General features: G+C 45.3%; 1 protein-coding gene across 1 annotated transcript in view; it reads right to left on the reverse strand.

Annotated features, from left to right (window-relative positions):
* Nucleotides 1-18,518, reverse strand: part of LOC113007498 (titin-like) — a 175,495-nt gene that overhangs the window by 145,365 nt on the left and 11,612 nt on the right. Inside the window, exons 13-39 of the mRNA XM_080290769.1 lie at nucleotides 18,275-18,338; nucleotides 17,944-18,144; nucleotides 17,257-17,399; nucleotides 16,917-17,062; nucleotides 16,119-16,346; nucleotides 15,766-16,007; nucleotides 15,459-15,691; nucleotides 15,209-15,373; nucleotides 14,944-15,112; nucleotides 13,046-14,742; nucleotides 12,680-12,961; nucleotides 12,258-12,524; nucleotides 11,304-11,576; nucleotides 10,956-11,219; nucleotides 10,019-10,279; nucleotides 9,670-9,930; nucleotides 8,930-9,193; nucleotides 8,529-8,789; nucleotides 8,171-8,431; nucleotides 7,502-7,762; nucleotides 6,729-6,870; nucleotides 6,463-6,631; nucleotides 5,968-6,199; nucleotides 5,479-5,763; nucleotides 5,274-5,393; nucleotides 4,947-5,135; nucleotides 2,036-2,080 (exon numbers count right to left, since the gene is read on the reverse strand). Coding sequence (XP_080146895.1) covers nucleotides 2,036-2,080; nucleotides 4,947-5,135; nucleotides 5,274-5,393; nucleotides 5,479-5,763; nucleotides 5,968-6,199; nucleotides 6,463-6,631; nucleotides 6,729-6,870; nucleotides 7,502-7,762; nucleotides 8,171-8,431; nucleotides 8,529-8,789; nucleotides 8,930-9,193; nucleotides 9,670-9,930; nucleotides 10,019-10,279; nucleotides 10,956-11,219; nucleotides 11,304-11,576; nucleotides 12,258-12,524; nucleotides 12,680-12,961; nucleotides 13,046-14,742; nucleotides 14,944-15,112; nucleotides 15,209-15,373; nucleotides 15,459-15,691; nucleotides 15,766-16,007; nucleotides 16,119-16,346; nucleotides 16,917-17,062; nucleotides 17,257-17,399; nucleotides 17,944-18,144; nucleotides 18,275-18,338 — 7,125 coding nt within the window. The remainder of the gene's footprint in view (nucleotides 1-2,035; nucleotides 2,081-4,946; nucleotides 5,136-5,273; nucleotides 5,394-5,478; nucleotides 5,764-5,967; nucleotides 6,200-6,462; nucleotides 6,632-6,728; nucleotides 6,871-7,501; nucleotides 7,763-8,170; nucleotides 8,432-8,528; nucleotides 8,790-8,929; nucleotides 9,194-9,669; nucleotides 9,931-10,018; nucleotides 10,280-10,955; nucleotides 11,220-11,303; nucleotides 11,577-12,257; nucleotides 12,525-12,679; nucleotides 12,962-13,045; nucleotides 14,743-14,943; nucleotides 15,113-15,208; nucleotides 15,374-15,458; nucleotides 15,692-15,765; nucleotides 16,008-16,118; nucleotides 16,347-16,916; nucleotides 17,063-17,256; nucleotides 17,400-17,943; nucleotides 18,145-18,274; nucleotides 18,339-18,518) is intronic.

Raw genomic sequence — 18,518 nt, forward strand, 5'->3', positions numbered from 1 at the left:
GCACAGAGCTCATATTTCTCTTCGGTCTGTACGGCTGAATTATAAACCATGTCTTTGCACGGGGTAATGCTCTCCTGCTCTGGTCTTTGTGTTTCAAGCTTTTGCTCTTTGGATAAAGCCACTCTGGCTTCACTCACTGGTGCTACCACTGGTTTCGGCTGCTCTTTGCCAGCTGAACCTTTAATGTCTGCATCTAAAGCTGGAAGATGCTCAGTGTGTCCTTCTGTAAGTTGAAGCTGTCCTGCACACTGAGCCGAGTATAAAATCTTTACCCCCTCTGTGACTCTGAAGCTCCTCTCCTCCTCTTGTCTGTGCATGTCTTCTGAGATTTCATCAGCGATAGGTACAGCGAGCTCGACCTGGTGACTAGTAACAAGTTGCCTCGGCTCGCTGGAGGTCTTTACGTGTTCTGGACTCTGACCTATCAGTGCCTCAGCTCTCACCGTGCTGAGGGGAAGGACCTCCTCAGACGTAGCTGACACGAGCTTGGGCGGTTGCTCTTTGGCTGACTCCAGCTCAACCACCTCGGGGCTGAGAATCCGTTCAGAGTGCTGCGCTGTGATCTTTTGTCTCTCCTGGACTGAGGATAAGAAAGCAGCCACGTGATGCTGTTTAACAGGGACAGCTGAGACCTGAGGTGGATGGCTGGGGGCTAATGAAACCCTCTCCTCTATTTCATGGGACTGCAGCACCGCTGCCTGGTGGGTAAGTTGCTCACGATGAAGGGTGGCAGAAGAGATGCTGAGCTCTCTGAGCGTTTCCACCTCTTCACTGGGAATAATCTGTCGGTCTCCAGTACTAATGGTATAGATCATGTGTTCAGACCGGGATCTTTCCTGGTGAAATCTGAGTTCTGCGGTTTGTTCTGCCATCGATATCGTCAAACCTTGTGTTTTCTGTACTAACGTGTCCTCTTCCTGAGCTTTCTCCCTGAACACCAGCAGCTCTGCAGTACAGGAGGCTTCCCCGTACTGGTTTGAGGCCTTACAGGTGTAAATGCCGCTGTGCTCCTGTTTTACACTCTTAATGTTAATAAACCCGGATCCATCCGGGTTGTTCACAATGATACAGAACCCACTAGGCTGGATGTGGGAAGTGCCTTTAAGCCACTGGACCTCAGGGAGAGGATCTCCAGTCACAGTGTAACTGAAGACACCCTGAGCTCCCTCCTGCCGCTGAAGAGATTCTATAGTTTTAGTGAATTCTGGGCGCTTACCAGTCACTGCAAATGTTCTCTCCTCGGCTCTTTCCTGCTTTTCTGGCTCCTTCACCTGAACGTGCAGGTAGGAAGTGCAGGTTGACTGGCCAAATCTGTTGCTGACCGTGCAGGAGTACTCTCCTTCACATTCCCTGTGAACTGTGTTAATCACCAAGCTGTACTCATCGTGTTCGTGAATAAATGTATACACGGATGAACTGGTTATAGTGTGCCCGTTGTGAAACCACTGGACGGTGGGCTTAGGGAAGCCGGACACTCTGACGGTAAACGTAGCCGTTTCTCCGACAGTCACAGCTGCCGGAGAAAGTTCACTGAGGAAAACTGGTTTTTCCTTTTTCTTTTCCAAAGTGCTGGAGAAGCGTTTAGACTCTGGTTCAAGTTCAAGTGTTTTGGTTTTGTCTGCTAACTTTATGCCAGTGAAGTATGACTCCTGGGTTTCCTCTTCCACTGTGACGGCTGAGCTAGAGAAGACTGAGTGGAATAATCACAGGTTAAATCAGCCTCACACTCCAACCACAGTACAGTCTGCTGAAAACAGGAAAACTGCAGCTTCAGTACAGGAGCAGTGTTTTACATGTTTGACTAAAAACTTCTATAACGCTGCATCCAGGATTCAAAGACTTTTTCCTCAATCAAAACAAATTCTACATCATCAGAGTCAGATAATAAAAGTCCCGAGTCCACTCTGAACTTGGTTCAGTTATCAAAGTAAACTCGTAAAAGTGCCCTTGAACTTCTTACCAACACAACCTGTAGACAAAGAACATAAACAACTAAGACCAAGGATGGAGACATCACGATAAAAGCCATATTTACCTTTTATCTCCTCCTGGACCTGAGTCACCTTCTCCTCTGTAGTTACTGTAAAGACACAGATGTTCACAAATTAAAAACATTCCTAAAGATTCCCGGGAGACTGTTAGAACCAGTGGTGGCTCGTGCATCCATCCCTTTTTTGTTTCGTTTAACTGACGTTTGTGCATGCTCCTGTTTGGTCTCTTAGTGTGCAGCACCGCTGGGCTTTTTTTCAAACACTAAGTGGTGTGAGCACAAAGTGGTTATGACCTCGTTGAAGAAGTGTTGTCACCCTGTGAAGAAGTGTGCCTCTGCTGGCTGTGTGGGTGAAGAGCAGTGTGAATGAGTGGTGTAAAGAAGCCTTAGCGAGCAGAAGGACCAAAAGCATGCAGATGCCAACCTTTCGTCACTGTGCTGCGCTCAGCATCTCCGGCTGAGCTGATATTTTTGCAAACGTAAGAGCCCCCTTTTCCAGGTCCCACATTGTTAACTTTTATACAGCTTGAGGGGTCTTGATTTTTCACAGAGTAACACACAGTTTCCTCAGCATTCAACTGGTTGTAAAGCCAAATGACAAACGCAGTGGGAAGCCCCTTCACGACGCAATTCAGGGAGCCACTGCCTTTGTTTCTGATCAGCAGCTCAGGGGGGAGTTTGATCAGGAAGTCGGGGCAGCTGGAAGGGCGATGACCTTGGTATTCATTAGGCACGACGTCAGGGAAATACAACAGGCTGATGAGGCTGTGAGGTCTCTGGGAAGATGGAGGTGATGGTCCCGGCTTCTCCACCACCTCCTGCTTGTCTTGGTCAGAGGGATCTCTAGGGCTCTCCCTGTGTGCCTGTAACACTTTGTGCACTGAATCGGTAGGGATGGGGGTTTCTGCTTTGAGATTTGCTTCTTTAGCTGGGTAAGAATAGAGTTAGGAAAAGTAATTAGGGGTCACAGAGTACATGGCCATGACTCTAAATGCTAAAGGGTTAATAGGATGAATGATGAGGTTAGCGTAGCGAAGCTGACAGGAGGGGAGGATAAACTGGACTAGGGTTTGTTATTTTATTACACTACAAGAGGTTACAGGATAACATATTAAATATTAAGTCATGGGGGTGGGGGAGCACTAAGCAGGAGGAGCAGCTGGAAAGGTGGGATGGACCAGATGGAGAGACAGGCTGATAAAAAAAGAAAGATTAACCACCTTCAACAGTGAGCTGAGCAGAGGAGCTGTTGTGGCCATGTTCGTTGGTAGCGGTGCAGCGGTACGTGCCTTGGTCCGCCACACCGACGCCCTGGATGACCAGGGACAAAAAGCCACCGCTCTGAGAGCTTCTCACCCGCTCGGTGTCCACCAGGCTCTCGCCGTTATGTTCCCATATCACCCCGGAGAAGGGCTGGCCGTCGAATGAGCAGCTGAACTCTGCCATTTCACCACTTTTCACTCGGACATCGCTCATTTCCATCAGCAGCTTCGGGCTGGCTGAGAGTTTGAAGTCAAAGCTGCTCTCAGAGCTCCTCTCCATCGAGCTTATCTCAATCGTGCTCCAAGACACAGAGGAGCTCTCGGTGATCGTCTCAGTAAACTCAACACTGTGGGCTGTTTGTCCCACTGACAGAGAGCTGAAACTCTCACTCTGAGCCTCCAGTCTCTGAAATAGCTTAGCCTCAGCCCCAGTGCTTGACACGCTAGCTAAGGCTTTTTTATCTGGGCAATAAGAAAGAGTAGAAGAATTAGGTCAACACATCATCACGCTACGGATTTCTCCAGGTTACTGTCACAGCCTGTTGCCAACAGTGCAGTGGGAGTGGCGCGTTGAGGATCAATAATGATGAGTGAGGGAGTGGACAGTGGTGGGTGTCCGCTGTCAATCATGCAAGCTCGACTGGAACAGAACAACAACAAACAGAAAAACACAGCCAGCGATCACGTCCGTGCTTGAGTGTGAGGAACATTTCCAAAGTCCAGCAGTGGCTGAACCATGCGGCATTCCTCTGACATGAAAACTCCAGTTTCGCAATAAAGACCATTAATACTGTTTGTGTTGGAGAGAAGACGTCATGCATTGCAAAGAGACCTTTAAGATGATGCTTCCAGTGAGGATAAGAGCAGATTCAGTGTGGAGCAGCTGCATGCTCACAGAAACGAGTCAGTTTCTCACATCATCGCACTGAAAGTATGAAATCTGAGTTTGATGGAGTGGCTGGAAAATCGTTCCAGTCCAAGGGCTGGTTGCACAAAGATCCAGGAGACGTCATGCACACAGTGACTGTAACATGAGCAGGGCTCATGGTTTTCCCCACGACGGTATAAGAGCTGATGTGGCGTCAGTGCTAGCCGCTGACAGCTGCAGGAGATTTGATCTGTCCTGAATTGACATTTTAAATGTTTTTACATATTGAACAGTTTTATTTGTGAGTGCTAAGCTAGGCTCTGTCCTCCACGAGGATATTAAAAGAAAAGGAAAATCTTTGTGCAGCCAGCAGCGTTGATCTCCAGTACAGCTGACATGCTTGCCACTTCCCCCGGCTGAACCATGCATCTTTCTATTGGCTCAGTTAAGGTTGCTTTGCTTGCCAATAGATGCTTCCTTTTATGTTTTGCCAGTAAGTAAACTTCTTGTGTAACACGCTCTCATGGCTCCGGACGGATGGAGGGAGACTTAAAACACACCTGGCCAATCAGAACGTGCTTACATGCTGCCATCATTATATCACCGTAGTCAGCGAGTGCTGTTAAACTTTGACTATCGGTTCTCGATACGTTGGACGTTATACATATCAGACCTTGTCTTACAGGAAATCCACATGATATTCTAAAATTAAAATCAATCCTGTGAGGAACATGCACCGACTTAGGGCCTTCTTGGCAGCTGATGAACGTGCAGTAAGAGCCTGTCAGTTTTATCCAATTAGTATGCGAACGTCTGCTGAACTCACCATCAATATTCAGAGTGGCAGCACATGTGACCATTCCTGCCAAATTTGTAGCAACACACGAGTACTCTCCTTCAAGGCTGGGGAGAACTCGGGAAATCTCCAGCAGGCAGGTGTCATCATAATGAGACATCCTGAAGATGTCCGACTGTTTGATCTCTCTGTCATTGCAGAACCAAGAAATCTGCAGATCTGGAGAGAAAGTGTTTTCTCATAGTCAGGAAAAACCGTTTACGGCACACCACACTGATGACAGCTGCGACAGGATTTATGGTCAATGAGTATTTAAAATGCCGTATGACAGTAAAGGGGACGAGTAACGGTCAATACCTTCCCCAGAGACGCTGCACTGGAACTGGGCAGGATGTCCTTCTGAGATCAGCAGGTCCCTCATGGGAGCGATGAGGACTGGAGGGGAAACCTGAGCCACGGCTTCAACCACCTCCGGAACTGCAGAAAAGACAAAGACACCGTAAGTCATCGCTCGATTTGGTGGCTAATAATTCATAATTCCAATCAAACACTCCATATGTACCTTCCACAGTGAGAGATGCAGAGCTCGTCACCTCTCCGTAGTTGTTTTTGGCCTCACAGCTATAGATGCCTGCATCTTCAGGGAAGACTTCAAGCAGCAGCAGCGTATGCTCATCTCCATCATGGAGGAACTTGCACTTGTAGCTCGTGGACAGAACCTCAGAATCTTTGTACCAGAACACCTGAGGCTGAGGAAGGCCGCTCACCTGTGTCGAGAAGCGAACTGACCTGCCCGAGATCGCGGTTTGGGGCTGCATCTCCCGGATGATCTGAGGTGGCTCTGGCACTGAAGGAAAGTAGAAGAAAGAAAGGTTAATACTCTGCTTGGTCCTCTGGTCAAAGAATACGTTGATGATAATAGAAACAGATACGTTTAAACAGTACAAGTATCATTTTTAAGCTTTTCACTTTTATTTTCAGAAACTGTCCAGTGGTTTTTCACGCAAAGAAGGAAAGCAGTGCTGGACTGATGCAGGACTGGAGCTCTTACATCTGACGTGGAGGTTCACAGAGCTCCTGTTTTTGCCGGCTAAAAAGGTGTACTCTCCAGCATCGCTCCTGAAGGTCTCAGAGATGGTGAGACGGTGGAGCTTCCTGATGGTGGCATAATTGAACCTCTCCTCCACAGTGAACTGGAGCTCCACTCCATTTCTCAGCCAGTGACCTTCTACATCATCCTCATTCACCTCAAACTCAAAAGTGGCTCTCTGCTTCTCAACAACCTGAAAAACACCACATGATTAGCTCAACACCAGAAACGTCCTTCTAGTATTTCTAAAAAAATAATCATTGTCACAATTATTAAGAAATCTCTTCCTGTAGGACAAAATATCTGAAAAAGAATATATTAAATGATCGGCAGTGTGTGCTCTCAAAGATCATAAAGTCTGAAAAATATTTCTGTCATCGTCACACATAAACTGACAGACAGTATGAAAATCCCAGGATTTGGTGCATTTTTATGGAGTCTACCACCTAATCTTACCGTGATGTCCCTGGTGGCTGGCTCTGAGATTCTGACATCTCTTCCCTCGACTGCCAGGTGACCCTTGGACATGCTTGAACCGGCCACAGCGGTGTATTCACCGGCGTCCGACAGACGCACAGAGGGCAGAACCAGACGGTGCACAAACTGGTCCGATGTCATTTTGTACCTGTAGCAAACAAAGAAGGTGTAGAAGGTTTAAGAGTTGATCCCTATGTTGGTAAAACTCAGTAATTGTTCCCACAACTGACTATCAAGGACTCTACCTGTCGGACAGCTCCAGCTCCTGACCATCTTTCATCCACATCACCTGGATGTTTGGTTCAGAAACTTCACATTCAAATGTTGCCCTCTTCTTCTCTGTGATCTTCAGGTCCCGCAGGTGTTTGGTGAATTCAACCACACGGGCTAAAACAGGGACATAGATACAGTTACTTTACCTACATCTATCAGTGTGTCTGACCTTATGGAAACAAATCACTCATGAGCCCAGAGGCTCTAGTCGTCCTCTGCAAGGTTTTCTTCCTCATTGAGGAGGTACTACTAAGAACAAGATTCAAGGAGTCCTTGGGGAAGTTTGGACGTTCACAGTTTTAAATGTCTATTAGTAATATTAATGGCCGTAAGAAAAGGTCTGAAGGGTACCTTTTAGAGGTTCTAGTAGTGACAGAAAGAATCGTGTATGCGTTCCTATGGCATTAACGAGGATCAACTTATTTGGGGAGTTTCCAGAAGTCCGTTGAAAAGTTCAAAGTGTCCTGTGAGTGAGTCTACATGTCAAATGTGTTAGATTCTGCTGGTTATTTCAGAGTTACTCGTGATAGTCCATTAGAGTAGCTTTAAGAGTCTTTCAGTAAGTTCTAAATGTCTTTCAGGGGTAACGGAGATGGTTGTACAGGCAAACGACAGACACACACATTTAAAAACCAGCTAAAACACGGTGAGGTGTTGAAATAATTTTATTTGAAGTTGATGGAGTCCAAAAACATCTAATGTGAAAAGTCAATTGAAAAGTTAAATTAGAATCAAAGCATTTTACCCTCAACGTGAAGTTTAGCTGAAGTGACTGCAGAGCCAGCCATGAAGGTGTACTCGGCACTGTCTCCAAAGTGAACATTCCTGATGCTCAGAGAGTGAGTGAGCTGTTTGCAGCGAGCCTGGCAGCGGTCCGTAGAGCGGATCTCCACGCCGTTCTTCAGCCACTTGTACGTTATTCCCTCGTAGTTCACATTCACCTCAAATGTGACCGTGTCCTTCTCCTGAGCGTTCAGGTCTTCAAGCATCGTTGTGATCAGAATAGCTGGAAAACAGCAAAGTGATAATAAGTTTGAAGAGATGTTTAAGTACAGTGAAGAATACAAAATTGTGTTTTTTAATCTGTAACGTCATCCTTAGTGCAAACATCTGATCGGTTAGAGTTTTCACCTTAAACTACAAAGTAATTGAAAGTGGCTTATACTTATAATTTGTCATAAATATCCAATTAGAAAATCTGAATGTGCTAATTATTTCTTTTTTTTAGTAACAAAAATGTTTAGATTTCCAACTCAGAGGAGAAATGAAAGAATCCAATTAAAGTTACTTAAAGACATTTCATGGTTTGATACATTGTAATGATTTGGCAACATGTGAAACGTCTCTGAAGAACGAATTGATGAATTGATACATTGTAAATCTAAAGGTTTAAGTTTCACTGATGGTAACTTACGGTTAACAGTTAGCGTTGCAGAGATGCGGTCGTTCCCACAGACAAAAGTGTACTCTGCAGAGTCTTCATTGCTGGTGTTCATGATCTTCAGCTGATGGAGTTTCCCTTGAACCACAATCCTGAACTTCTCACTCATCTCAATCTCCACACCATCCCTCAGCCAGGTGGACGGGACATTGAAGTGAGAAACTTCACATTCAAATGTGGCCACCTGAGTCTCTGTGACCTCCACGTTTTTCATGGGCCTTGTGACACGTAGAGCTAAGAGTAAAATACAGACATGTTTAGTCCTAACGTGACCTTGGCCTGTGTTTTAGCATTTTTTACGTCCAAAAACTACTGATGTGATAATGCTTACACTCAACAACGAGGTGAGCGCTGCACTGCAGGTGTCCTATGACAGCAATGTAGTTGCCCTGCACGCTGTCGTCCACGTCGTGGACAATCAGCTTGTGGTTCTTCTTCTCAGAGATGATGCTGTAGCGCTCGTCAGACACCAGGTCTTTGTCATCGAACATCCATTTCACTGGGATGTCATCCTCTGAGATGCCAACTTCAAATACAATTGTTGCTCCTGACAGTGCTGTCACATCCTTTGGCTTCTTCAGGATCTTAATGGCTGTGGGAAAAGAGGTCTTCTGTTGGTAAAAAGCTTTAGGAATCTAGAGGTCCCATGTGGTTTAGGTAAATTTCCCAACCTTGTAGGCACAGAGCCAAAAAGCTTTTTGTTTTATTCCAAAATCAATAGTTAATACTTACTTTCCACATTGAGTCTGGCACTTGCAGACAGTTTTCCCAGTTTGAAGGAGTAAACAGACTCATCCTGTGTGCTGCAGTTCTTGACCTTCAATGTGTGAAGTGTGCCTTCAATACTGATTTCATATTTATCACTGGGCTGGATCTCAACGCCATTCTTGATCCACTGTGCTCCCCTTACATCCTCATGGGTCAGTTCAAGGCTGAACGTGGCTTCTTGAGTCTGGACTACATTCAGGTTCTTCAGGGTCTTCTTGACTTTGACAGCTGTGGAGAAAAACACCAAGAGGCAAGGTAACAGTTAAACAAGTGAAGTGGCTGAGTCCAGAATTAAACTCTCACAGGGTGGGTCTTTGTGGTTGTTGCTGTGGGCAGGTACGAGTCAGCAGACTAGATCTAAATGATTTAAATTTAAAGTATCATTCGATCATTTGGAAGAAATGTCTGCACTCATAGAGTCAACAAATGGTGTGTTTTTATGGCAGGTTGCTGGTAACAACTGCAAACTGGTTCTTTGCTCAGTTGTCTGTTATGTGTTGACACAATATTTCTTCATATCAGTGAAGAGACATAAGACAGAAAAATATAATTGCTCTGAAAACTGGACTGGACATGAATAAAGAGGCAGCCCGTGTTCAAAGAAACACTTTAAGCACCTTCACAAACAAATTCAGCTTCCTAACCTCCTGATCCGCATTGGCTGTATGATCTACGTGTGTGTTTCCATGGAAAGCTGGACCTACCCTCGACTTTCAGGTTGGCTGAGGTCTTGGAGGTGGCGACCTGGTAAGTGTACTCTCCAACGTCAGTGGCCTTAGTGATGATGATAACGAGGCGTCTGACAGCACCGTCCACCTCGCTCAGCACGTTCTCGTTGAAGTCAACAGGCTGACCGTCTTTTAGCCACTTGCCCTCTGCGGATGGGTTAGCAACTTCACACTGCAGCACAGCGGTCTGGGAGTCAGCTACCACCAAATCATGCAGGGGCTTCTTAATGGCACCACCTGGGGAAAGGAGATAGCCAGTTACTGCCTGGTGACAGAAATCTTCTCTGAACTATTTAAGTGTGCAATAAAAGTGTGTTTTGCGTACCTGTTACGGTGAGTGAAGCACTGCACATCTTCTCACCAGCAGCAAACATGTACTCGCCCTCTTCATCCTTCATTGCATTCATGACCGTGAGCCTATGCCTCTTGTCCTTGGACTCCATCTTGTACTGGGGACCAGCTTTAATCGGCTGCCTCTTAAAGGTCCAGAAAGCGTCAATGCCTGGGTGAGAGACCTCAACCTCGAAGGTGACATTTTCAGACTCGGAGCACTGTTTGTCTTTCATTGGTGTCACAATCTGGACAGCTGTTGAGACAGAACGATAGTTAAGCCTCGAACTGATGTACAGTAGAATAGAATAGAATAGAATAGAATAGAATAGCCATTTTTATTGTACATGTACAATAAAATTGTAGGAAATGTAGATGACTTGCTTTCACTTTTTCACAATTATCCATCTGACTCATTCAATAATAAAGATGCACCACATGGGCTTGGTTCTAGTTTTGTAAATGCCACGAGGTCATGATGTTCATGTCAGACTATATATGTAAGAAGCAGGTGCAAGTTTTCATATGATTTTAAAGAAAGTTGCATTCAGCAGAATCTGAAACTATTGTGTTCAGCAGAAAAATCATTTCTTATGTTGCCAAGCAAATATTAATGACCCTTGTCAGGTAATCAGCTTGAATAAGATTTCTGGAAGCTGAAAGCAAAGACTCTCATGTCATGACTCTCATGTAGTTTCTTAATAGTTTTCTACAGGTAAACTTCATGTGACTAGTGGTGGTCATGGTTTATTAATTCAATTCAATTCGATTTTATTTATATAGCGCCAAATCACAACAAAAGTCGCCTCAAGGCTTCATATTAGACCTAAAGATTCATAAACTTAGCTTCCAGGTCATTCCAGAATATAGATGATGCAACTACAGTAGTAAAACTCCAAAACATGCTTGGACCTCATAATGGCGTAACTTACGCTCAACAGTAAATCTGCAGCTGGTGTCAGCTCGGCCAACCACCAGTTTGTAGTGTCCTTCATCTGAAGCGTATGTTCTGGTGAAAACCAGGCGCTGCTTAGCTCCCTTTGCCACCATCTGGATTCGCTCACTGGCTGTCAGCAGGTTGTCATTGTGGTACCATTTGACTGAGCTGATGTCCTGAGCAGAGATCTTTGCCTCTAGGACGACCTTTGTACCCTCAATTGCATGACTGTCCTTCAGTGGGATCAGGATGCCAATAGCTGCAAGATGAGATATTTTGATTATAGGATTTTATTTTGAAACAAAGTCATTAAAGAAAAACATGTGCATCTGAGGTGACCCACTCTGAATGACCAGCTTTGCAGAGGTTGAAATTCCATGATCAGGAACCTCGAAGGAATACATTCCAAAGTCGTCCTTGGTTGTATCTTCTATAAGGAGTTTGTGAATTTGTTTGTCAATAACTATATGCACACGGCTGGAGGCTGTGATGGGCTGCCCCTTCTTCATCCAGGTTCCTTCAACATTCTCCTGGGAGAACTTGACCTCAAGCTGAGCGATGTCACCCTCGCAGACGGTCATGTCAGACAAAGGCTGCATCAAGGTCACTGGACGCACTAAAAAATAAAAATGTCACTGTTAGCACTCTACATGCGATGTGTGTGTGTGTGTGTGTGTGTGTGTGTGTGTGTGTGTGTGTGTGTGTGTGTGTGTGTCTGGAAAGGCCCCATCGGGGCTGAAAGGTATGAACGGGCTTTAGAGAAACATCTGCTCCATGCAGACGTGTGTTTCAGGAAGGCCTTCGTGTTTGAGCAGCACGCTGCTAAACTGCAACCAAACACCCAGCGATGCTACACCATGGGACACGTGGGCCTGTTTTTGAGACATGTCGCTGCCTCAAATACAAAATAAACTTGTATTAAAATGGTTAATTTTCTCACCTTTCTCACCCCTTGATATGTTTTCTATGTTTGATTATGAATAAAATATGGCTTTATAAGATTTGCAAATCAAAGTATTCTGTTTTTAATCTTTATTTTACACAGCACCGCATCGTTTTTGGAATTGGGTTTGTGGCACTTTTATAAAAACTTGGCACTTTTAGATTTAAATGTATTTTGAGGGAAAGTAGAAATGGTTTGTCCACAAACAGGAGAAGATGGTTAGCCCGAATTCCAGTAACACATTTTGTTGTAGTCTGAACAGTAGACTTAACTTTACTTCTTAAATACAATAACTTCCGTCCATAGAGTTTCATCATCCATATCCAATTCAGTGCCATGGGAACAGCAACTCACATTTCATCTTCAGAGAGGCACTTGTCTTAAACTCGCCCACTTTGAAGGTATATTCTCCCTGGTCTTCCTTCTTGACGTCTTTCACAGAGAGAGTGTGTCTTCCACGGCGGGAGGAGATGACGTATTTACTGCCAGGAGTCAGCAGATTATCTCCAAAGTACCAGCTGCCTTCGGCATCTTCACGAGAGACAATACATTCAAACTCTCCGGAGTAAGTCTCGGGCACCTCGGTGCTCTCCAGCTGCTTTAACAGCTCCAGAGGAGCTCCTGTTGGTCACATAATACAACAAGAGTTCAAGTCAGTCACAAAGTATATACCATATAAAGTACCTTGAGGTAACCGTTTATGTATTTGGAATAATTAATAATGAACTGTGTTGATTTCATTACCTAATGAACAGAATATGAAGAACCTAACCCACCTTCAACATTAAGCTTGGCGGTTGTCCTGACAGTATCATCTTCTACAGCCACGCATGTATATTCAGTATCATCCCTCATTTCGATCATCAGCACAGATAGGAAGTGAACCTTTCTGTCAGAGTGCATTCTGTATTTGTCTCCAGAGAAGATCTCCACATTATTCTTCAGCCATTTGACCTTCACAAAAGGCTCGTTGGTTTCACACTCAAAGGTAGCCACGGTATCCTTCTCCTTGGCACTGACGTCCTCCAACTTCTGAGTGAAGTTAATGACTTGTTTTGCTGCAGAAATGACACCAGAGCATTATTCAGAGAATGCAGGATTTAAAATCAGAATTATATGTACATGATCAAGGTCTGTGTTACCTTGCACCAACAGGAAAGCGTGGCTTGAAGTCTCTCCAGCAGTACTGGAAGCTTTAACCATGACACTGGCAGAATCCTCTGCTGTGACATCCCTGATCACCAGTTCACAAACATGGTCCTCAGGCCAGTACCAGTAGACACGGTCAGACTTCTCCAGCTGAACTCCATTCTTGAACCACTGACACTCAGGTTCTGGTCTGCCGACAACTCTGACTCTAAACTTGACTTCGTCACCCTGTGCGACTGTCTGGCTGGTGATACGCTCAAGGATCTTTGGCGCTTCCATGCTGGGTGAGAGCTTGACCCTCTCTGGTTTTAGAGGCTTGGCAGTAACTTGGCGATGCTCTTCCTCCTTCTTCTTCTCAGCCTCCTCCTTCTCCTTGGCACGATGAAGCAGTTCCTCCTTTGTCTTCCTCAGCAGGTCCTCATAGGAGTCATCTCTCTTGCGAGACTTGAGATCCACTGCGGTAATAGACTCGTAATAGCCTTCCTCTGTCCTGCGCTTGAACTTACTCCTCAGCTCCTCTGACTCCTCACTGGCTTTCTCATGGACAATTCTCTGGGCCTTCTTGAGTTTGACGACCTCTTTCAGCTGAGTGTCCTCTGTAGGCTTTTCAGCTTTAACTACCTCAAATGGTACTTTTCCAGGTTCAGGTGCAGCCTCGGCTGGCTTAGCCTCAGGGGCGCGGCGCAGATGAGTTCTGAAGTCCTCCTTCTGCTGAATCTCCAGTTTTACGACGTGCTCAACGGAGCCCAGATTGTTATCTGCTACGACTCTGACCTCCCCTGAATCATATGATTTGATGTCAGTTATCTCCAAGTAGTAAATGCCATCATAGCGAAGTCTGTATCTCTTGCTTTTGCGGATAAGTTGTCCATTGAGGTACCAGTTAACTTTTGGTGCTGGATATCCGGTCACTCTGCAGCGGAATCGAGCCGTTTCACCCTCTAAAACTCTGATTGGTTCTGGAACAAGGACGATCTCAGGCTTCATCTTCTCTGTTTCTTCTTCAGCAGTGACTCCATAAGGTCCACCTTCATGAGCCAAACGCTCTATCTCATCGATCCGGTGGGCACCTTTCCTTCCTTCAGGAAGTTGTGTTTCCTCAACAAGGCCCTTCTCATCCTTGACAATCAGGGTGGCTGAGGTTTGGTCAACTCCGTACTTGTTGGTCGCTCTGCAGGTAATGACGCCGCTGTCTCTAGCATAAGCGGCTTCATAGTCCAGGCTGCAGTAACCAAATTCATTCACCATGCGCAATCTGTTAGCAGCAGCCAGAGGTTTGCCGTCGTGCAGCCACTCCACCACCATTGTGGGGTCACCAATAGGAGTCAGTCTGCACTCAAAATGAGCTGGACCGAAGCGCTTCATGCGGACAGATGTCAGCTTCTTCTTGAACTGTGGTTTTTGCTGCTTCTCTTTGTCATAAAGGTCGCCTTCCTCCCACTGCTCTTGACCATATCGCAGATGAAGCGGCTCCACCTCTGGAGGAGCGATCTCTTTGGCTTTGTATGTTCCTTTGGGAATGATGAGTTTCCTCTCTGGTTCAGGCTCAGCATATTCCACCTCAACATTGACTCTGCAGCGAGTGGTATCTCTGCCAGCCTTATTGATGGCTGTAGCGGTGTACCAGGCGCTGTCTGAGCCAGCTGCTGATGGGATCTGGAATTTAGCCTCTCCTCTGGTTCCTTCAATCCTGGAAAATCAAATTCTCATTTTAGAGAAGAATTGACATTTGACACGTGTTTTTAGTTGAAATGAAAATCTCAGGTTGCTTTGAGGAATAATTTTACTCTCCACAAACGCAGAGTTTCATTAAAAAAAGTGTGTTGCTGCATCAAGGTCATTGAAGCAAACAGATGTGATCTACATTTAATGCTAAAGTCACAGAACATACTTGATGCTTGGGTGCTTGTGTGGGGTGATGATGTCGCTGTTCTTCAGCCAGACGATATCAGGCAGTGGGTTTCCAATGGCTTTGACAGCCAGTTCAACCAGAGTGCCCTGCTTCACACTGATGTTCCTCAGTTTCTCAGTGAACTGTGGACGCACCAGGGTTTCCTTGGCTGAAAAAGAAAGTTAAATGAAAGTAAGCCAATCCCCCAACATTTTTCATTCTGGAAGAAACTTCAAGTTGAGAGAATATGAAGTTGCATTCTTACCATCAACAGCGAGAGTGACGGAGATGGATGTGCGTCCAGCTCTGTTCTGAGCCACCACAGTCCATTCCCCGGAGTCTTGTGGCAAAGCTGGGACGATGATCAGGGACTGAGTGCCATCCTCTTTAACCACGATCTTGTGGGTGTGGTCACTAACTATTTGTTGCCCTGAGAGGAAGATAGTTGAATGGCTTGTGAGATCAACAAATTTTGTTCAAACTCTTTTTGAAGATTTCCTCTTTGTTGTACTCACCATTGTGGAACCAGTACGTCTCAGGCATTGGTCTGCCCACAACCTTCAGGTCAAATCTGGCAGTTTGTCCCTCAGAACATTTATATGATGAAGGCTTCATGACAAAAACAGGCTTGTAGAGTCTTTCTAGCTGAGCCTCATCAGTCTCATCTAGCCGACGAGCAGGAGAACGTCCAGGTGAACGACTGGGAGAACGGCCAGGTGAGCGGCTCAGAGAGCGAGGAGATGTGGACCTGAGAAAGTATTAATCCTTGTCATTTCCCTTATCGTCAGTGTTCCCTGTTTCAAGCTTTGTGAATTTCTTTACCTGATCCTCTGCACTGCTGGCTGTGGTGTGAATTGCTGAGGTGTTACTGTTTCACATGGCTCCACATAGAGCTTCCCAGAACTGACAGCATTACCCTTCATGTTGGTGGCAAACGCGGTGTACACGCCTTCATCTTCGGGTATCACTACAGGCAGGCGAAGGCTGGCCCGTCCATCCTGAAGAACCTCTATTTGGTAATGGTCTCCAGCCCTAATACGCTGGCCATCTTTGAACCAAGCAATCTGCCAAGAGATACGACGTGATCGTAAAATCATGTGAACTCTACTTTAGAGCTTTTTATGTATTTCAAGACCATTTCTCTAATTGTAACATATTTCTTAAAGATTCAGCACCTTGGGGAGCGGCATTCCAGACATCTTGCAGTGGAAAGTAGCGCTCATCCCCTCCATGATCCTGTAACTTTTCACTGGCGTGTCAAAGGCTGGCTGTACCGCCTCAGTCTCAGTGGCAGTCACCATCAACTCTCCGTCCTCTGTCACAATCTCTCTGTAGCTGATTTTCATAATGGTAAACTCAATCTCCTGGATGATCCTCTGCTCAATGACAGACAGATGGAATTCCTGCAGATATGATATGATGTCAGTCAGTGGGTCCTGATCATAGTCAAGCCCAAGGAAAGGTCTTTGTAGATTACGAAAATGACCAATAACGTGCATATTTAACGCATATTTAAAGGCACATAAAGGTTTTACTAAAGCTGGATAGTCAACCAGGTAGTGTGGGAAATTCAACGACACCAATTCTAATGAGAGCTTAGTCTGACAGTGCGCTCTGAATTACAATATCAACTGCAGTTACTACTGACAACAGCAGTATCTGCAGCTACAGGGACCCCAGGTTTTTACTTAATCTCAAGGTAAAGTGCTTACTTAAGTTTGTGCTGTACTCATCATCATGATGTGATATACAGCACACAAAATGATAGAGGTGTCCACATACTAACTGTTCTATCAGGATTTGGGACTTTGTGGCATCTCCAGACTTTTTTTTGTAAACAGCTCACTGGAGCTCATATAAACTATTACACAGGATAGTGACAAACACTCCACATAACCATCTAGTTCCTTATGATGGCTTTGACATGGTTTGGTTTTGTATTATGATCACAGCTATGGCTAAGGATTCTCTACCTGTCCAGAGATAATGGTGGTGGTTATCTTCTCCATTGTTGTGACAGTGACAGGGGGAATATCTCCCACCTTGGGCTCTTGCACAATGGATGTCACTTCAGTCTTAAACATTGCTTCCTGTTTCTTCATGTAGGCTTCATATTCCTCTGTTGGCAAAAAAACAAAATAAAAAAACAATCCTATGAGTTCAAGTAGTTTCCATCATCTCTTTAAGGACTGTGCAAGCTAACTGTTTCTGCATGAGCTGTATGGCATAATATCCACTGACAGTCCCTTTATCTCTGCTCCTTGTGTTATATCTTTAGGACAGCAGTTTGCCATCACTGCAGTATTTACTGACCTTCCTCCAGCAGACTGGCGGAGGCAGAGACTTCTCCAAGCTTATTCTTGGCAAACACGGCATATTCTCCAGCGTCATCGGCGAAGGTCATGGAGATCTCTAAACGGCACTCTCCAGTCTCCTTCTTGTAGGCAACTTTGTATCTGATGGAGGGGAATGAGCATTACAGGCCCCTGAAGGCTGCAGCGTGATCCATCACAATAGGAGCAAACAGTGTCCTAATATTTTACCCATACTTCGTCTTACCAGCACCGTTTGTCCTAAGAGCCCACTGAAGATAAAATCATGGATTCAGGTCTAAAGGGATTGATCTCAATGCAGAAGCAGGAATGAGAGCTGGAGCTTAATGTGCTGACGGCTCATTACTGGGTGAGACAGTTGACCGTAGCTGAACCATGAGCCAGATGTTTGGTTTTGCTAATCCTGTGTTATATCTGACAGGGACTTTAGGATTGGTGTCAGTTGGGTTTGAGAGGGGGGGTCCGAGTTGTGTATTCTGGTAGAAAGCTGAGCTCTAATGACGTGTTCATTTCTTACAGTTTTACAGTGATGACTTTAGCACTTTAGTCCTTGAGTTAGGGGATTTGTTTTGCAGCTGCATTCACACGTCAGATAAAATATAGATCACGTAAACCACAAAGGTCTCCATGTAAGGACAGTGAAAACCTGAGCACAGGTATTACTCACCTGTATCCGGTAGTGAGTGGGACACCACTCTTCTTCCAGATGATGTGTGGTTTGGGGCTTCCCCCAATCTGACATTCAAACACAACACTTCCACCCTCCACTAGCTTCTGGATGGTGGGTTTCTTGATAAAGAAGGGAGCAGCAGCAGCAGACTCTGACTCCACCATGCTCACCTGGGTCTCCTCTCTGGTTTCTCTTAATCTGGAAATAAAAATGTTTCCTTATTTTCAGGCCCAACCTGTACCGCTTGTCATCCGTTTCAGTGATGTAAAATAAGAAACCAATATGTTTGACGATTTGATGAATGTAACTCAAACTTTAAGTGACTCACTGAGCAGTTTCAACATGTTCTGTAACAACAGCAATCTCCTCTCTGCTCTCGATGTCTTCAGACACTGGTGGGGAAAGACAGTTCATCACTGTAAACGCATGAATATGCAGAACGTATAGACGGGAAGGGATGAGATTATGTTACGGGAAGATTTCAGGTCCTGTGTGTATCAAGAACAGGGCTCGGTGCATGCATGTGAACAGTCTCTGAGGAAAAAAGGGCTCAAATTAAAGTTATCCTGATA

The sequence above is a fragment of the Astatotilapia calliptera genome, chromosome 16 (assembly GCF_964374335.1).
Source record: "Astatotilapia calliptera chromosome 16, fAstCal68.1, whole genome shotgun sequence".
Classification (NCBI taxonomy): domain Eukaryota; kingdom Metazoa; phylum Chordata; class Actinopteri; order Cichliformes; family Cichlidae; genus Astatotilapia; species Astatotilapia calliptera.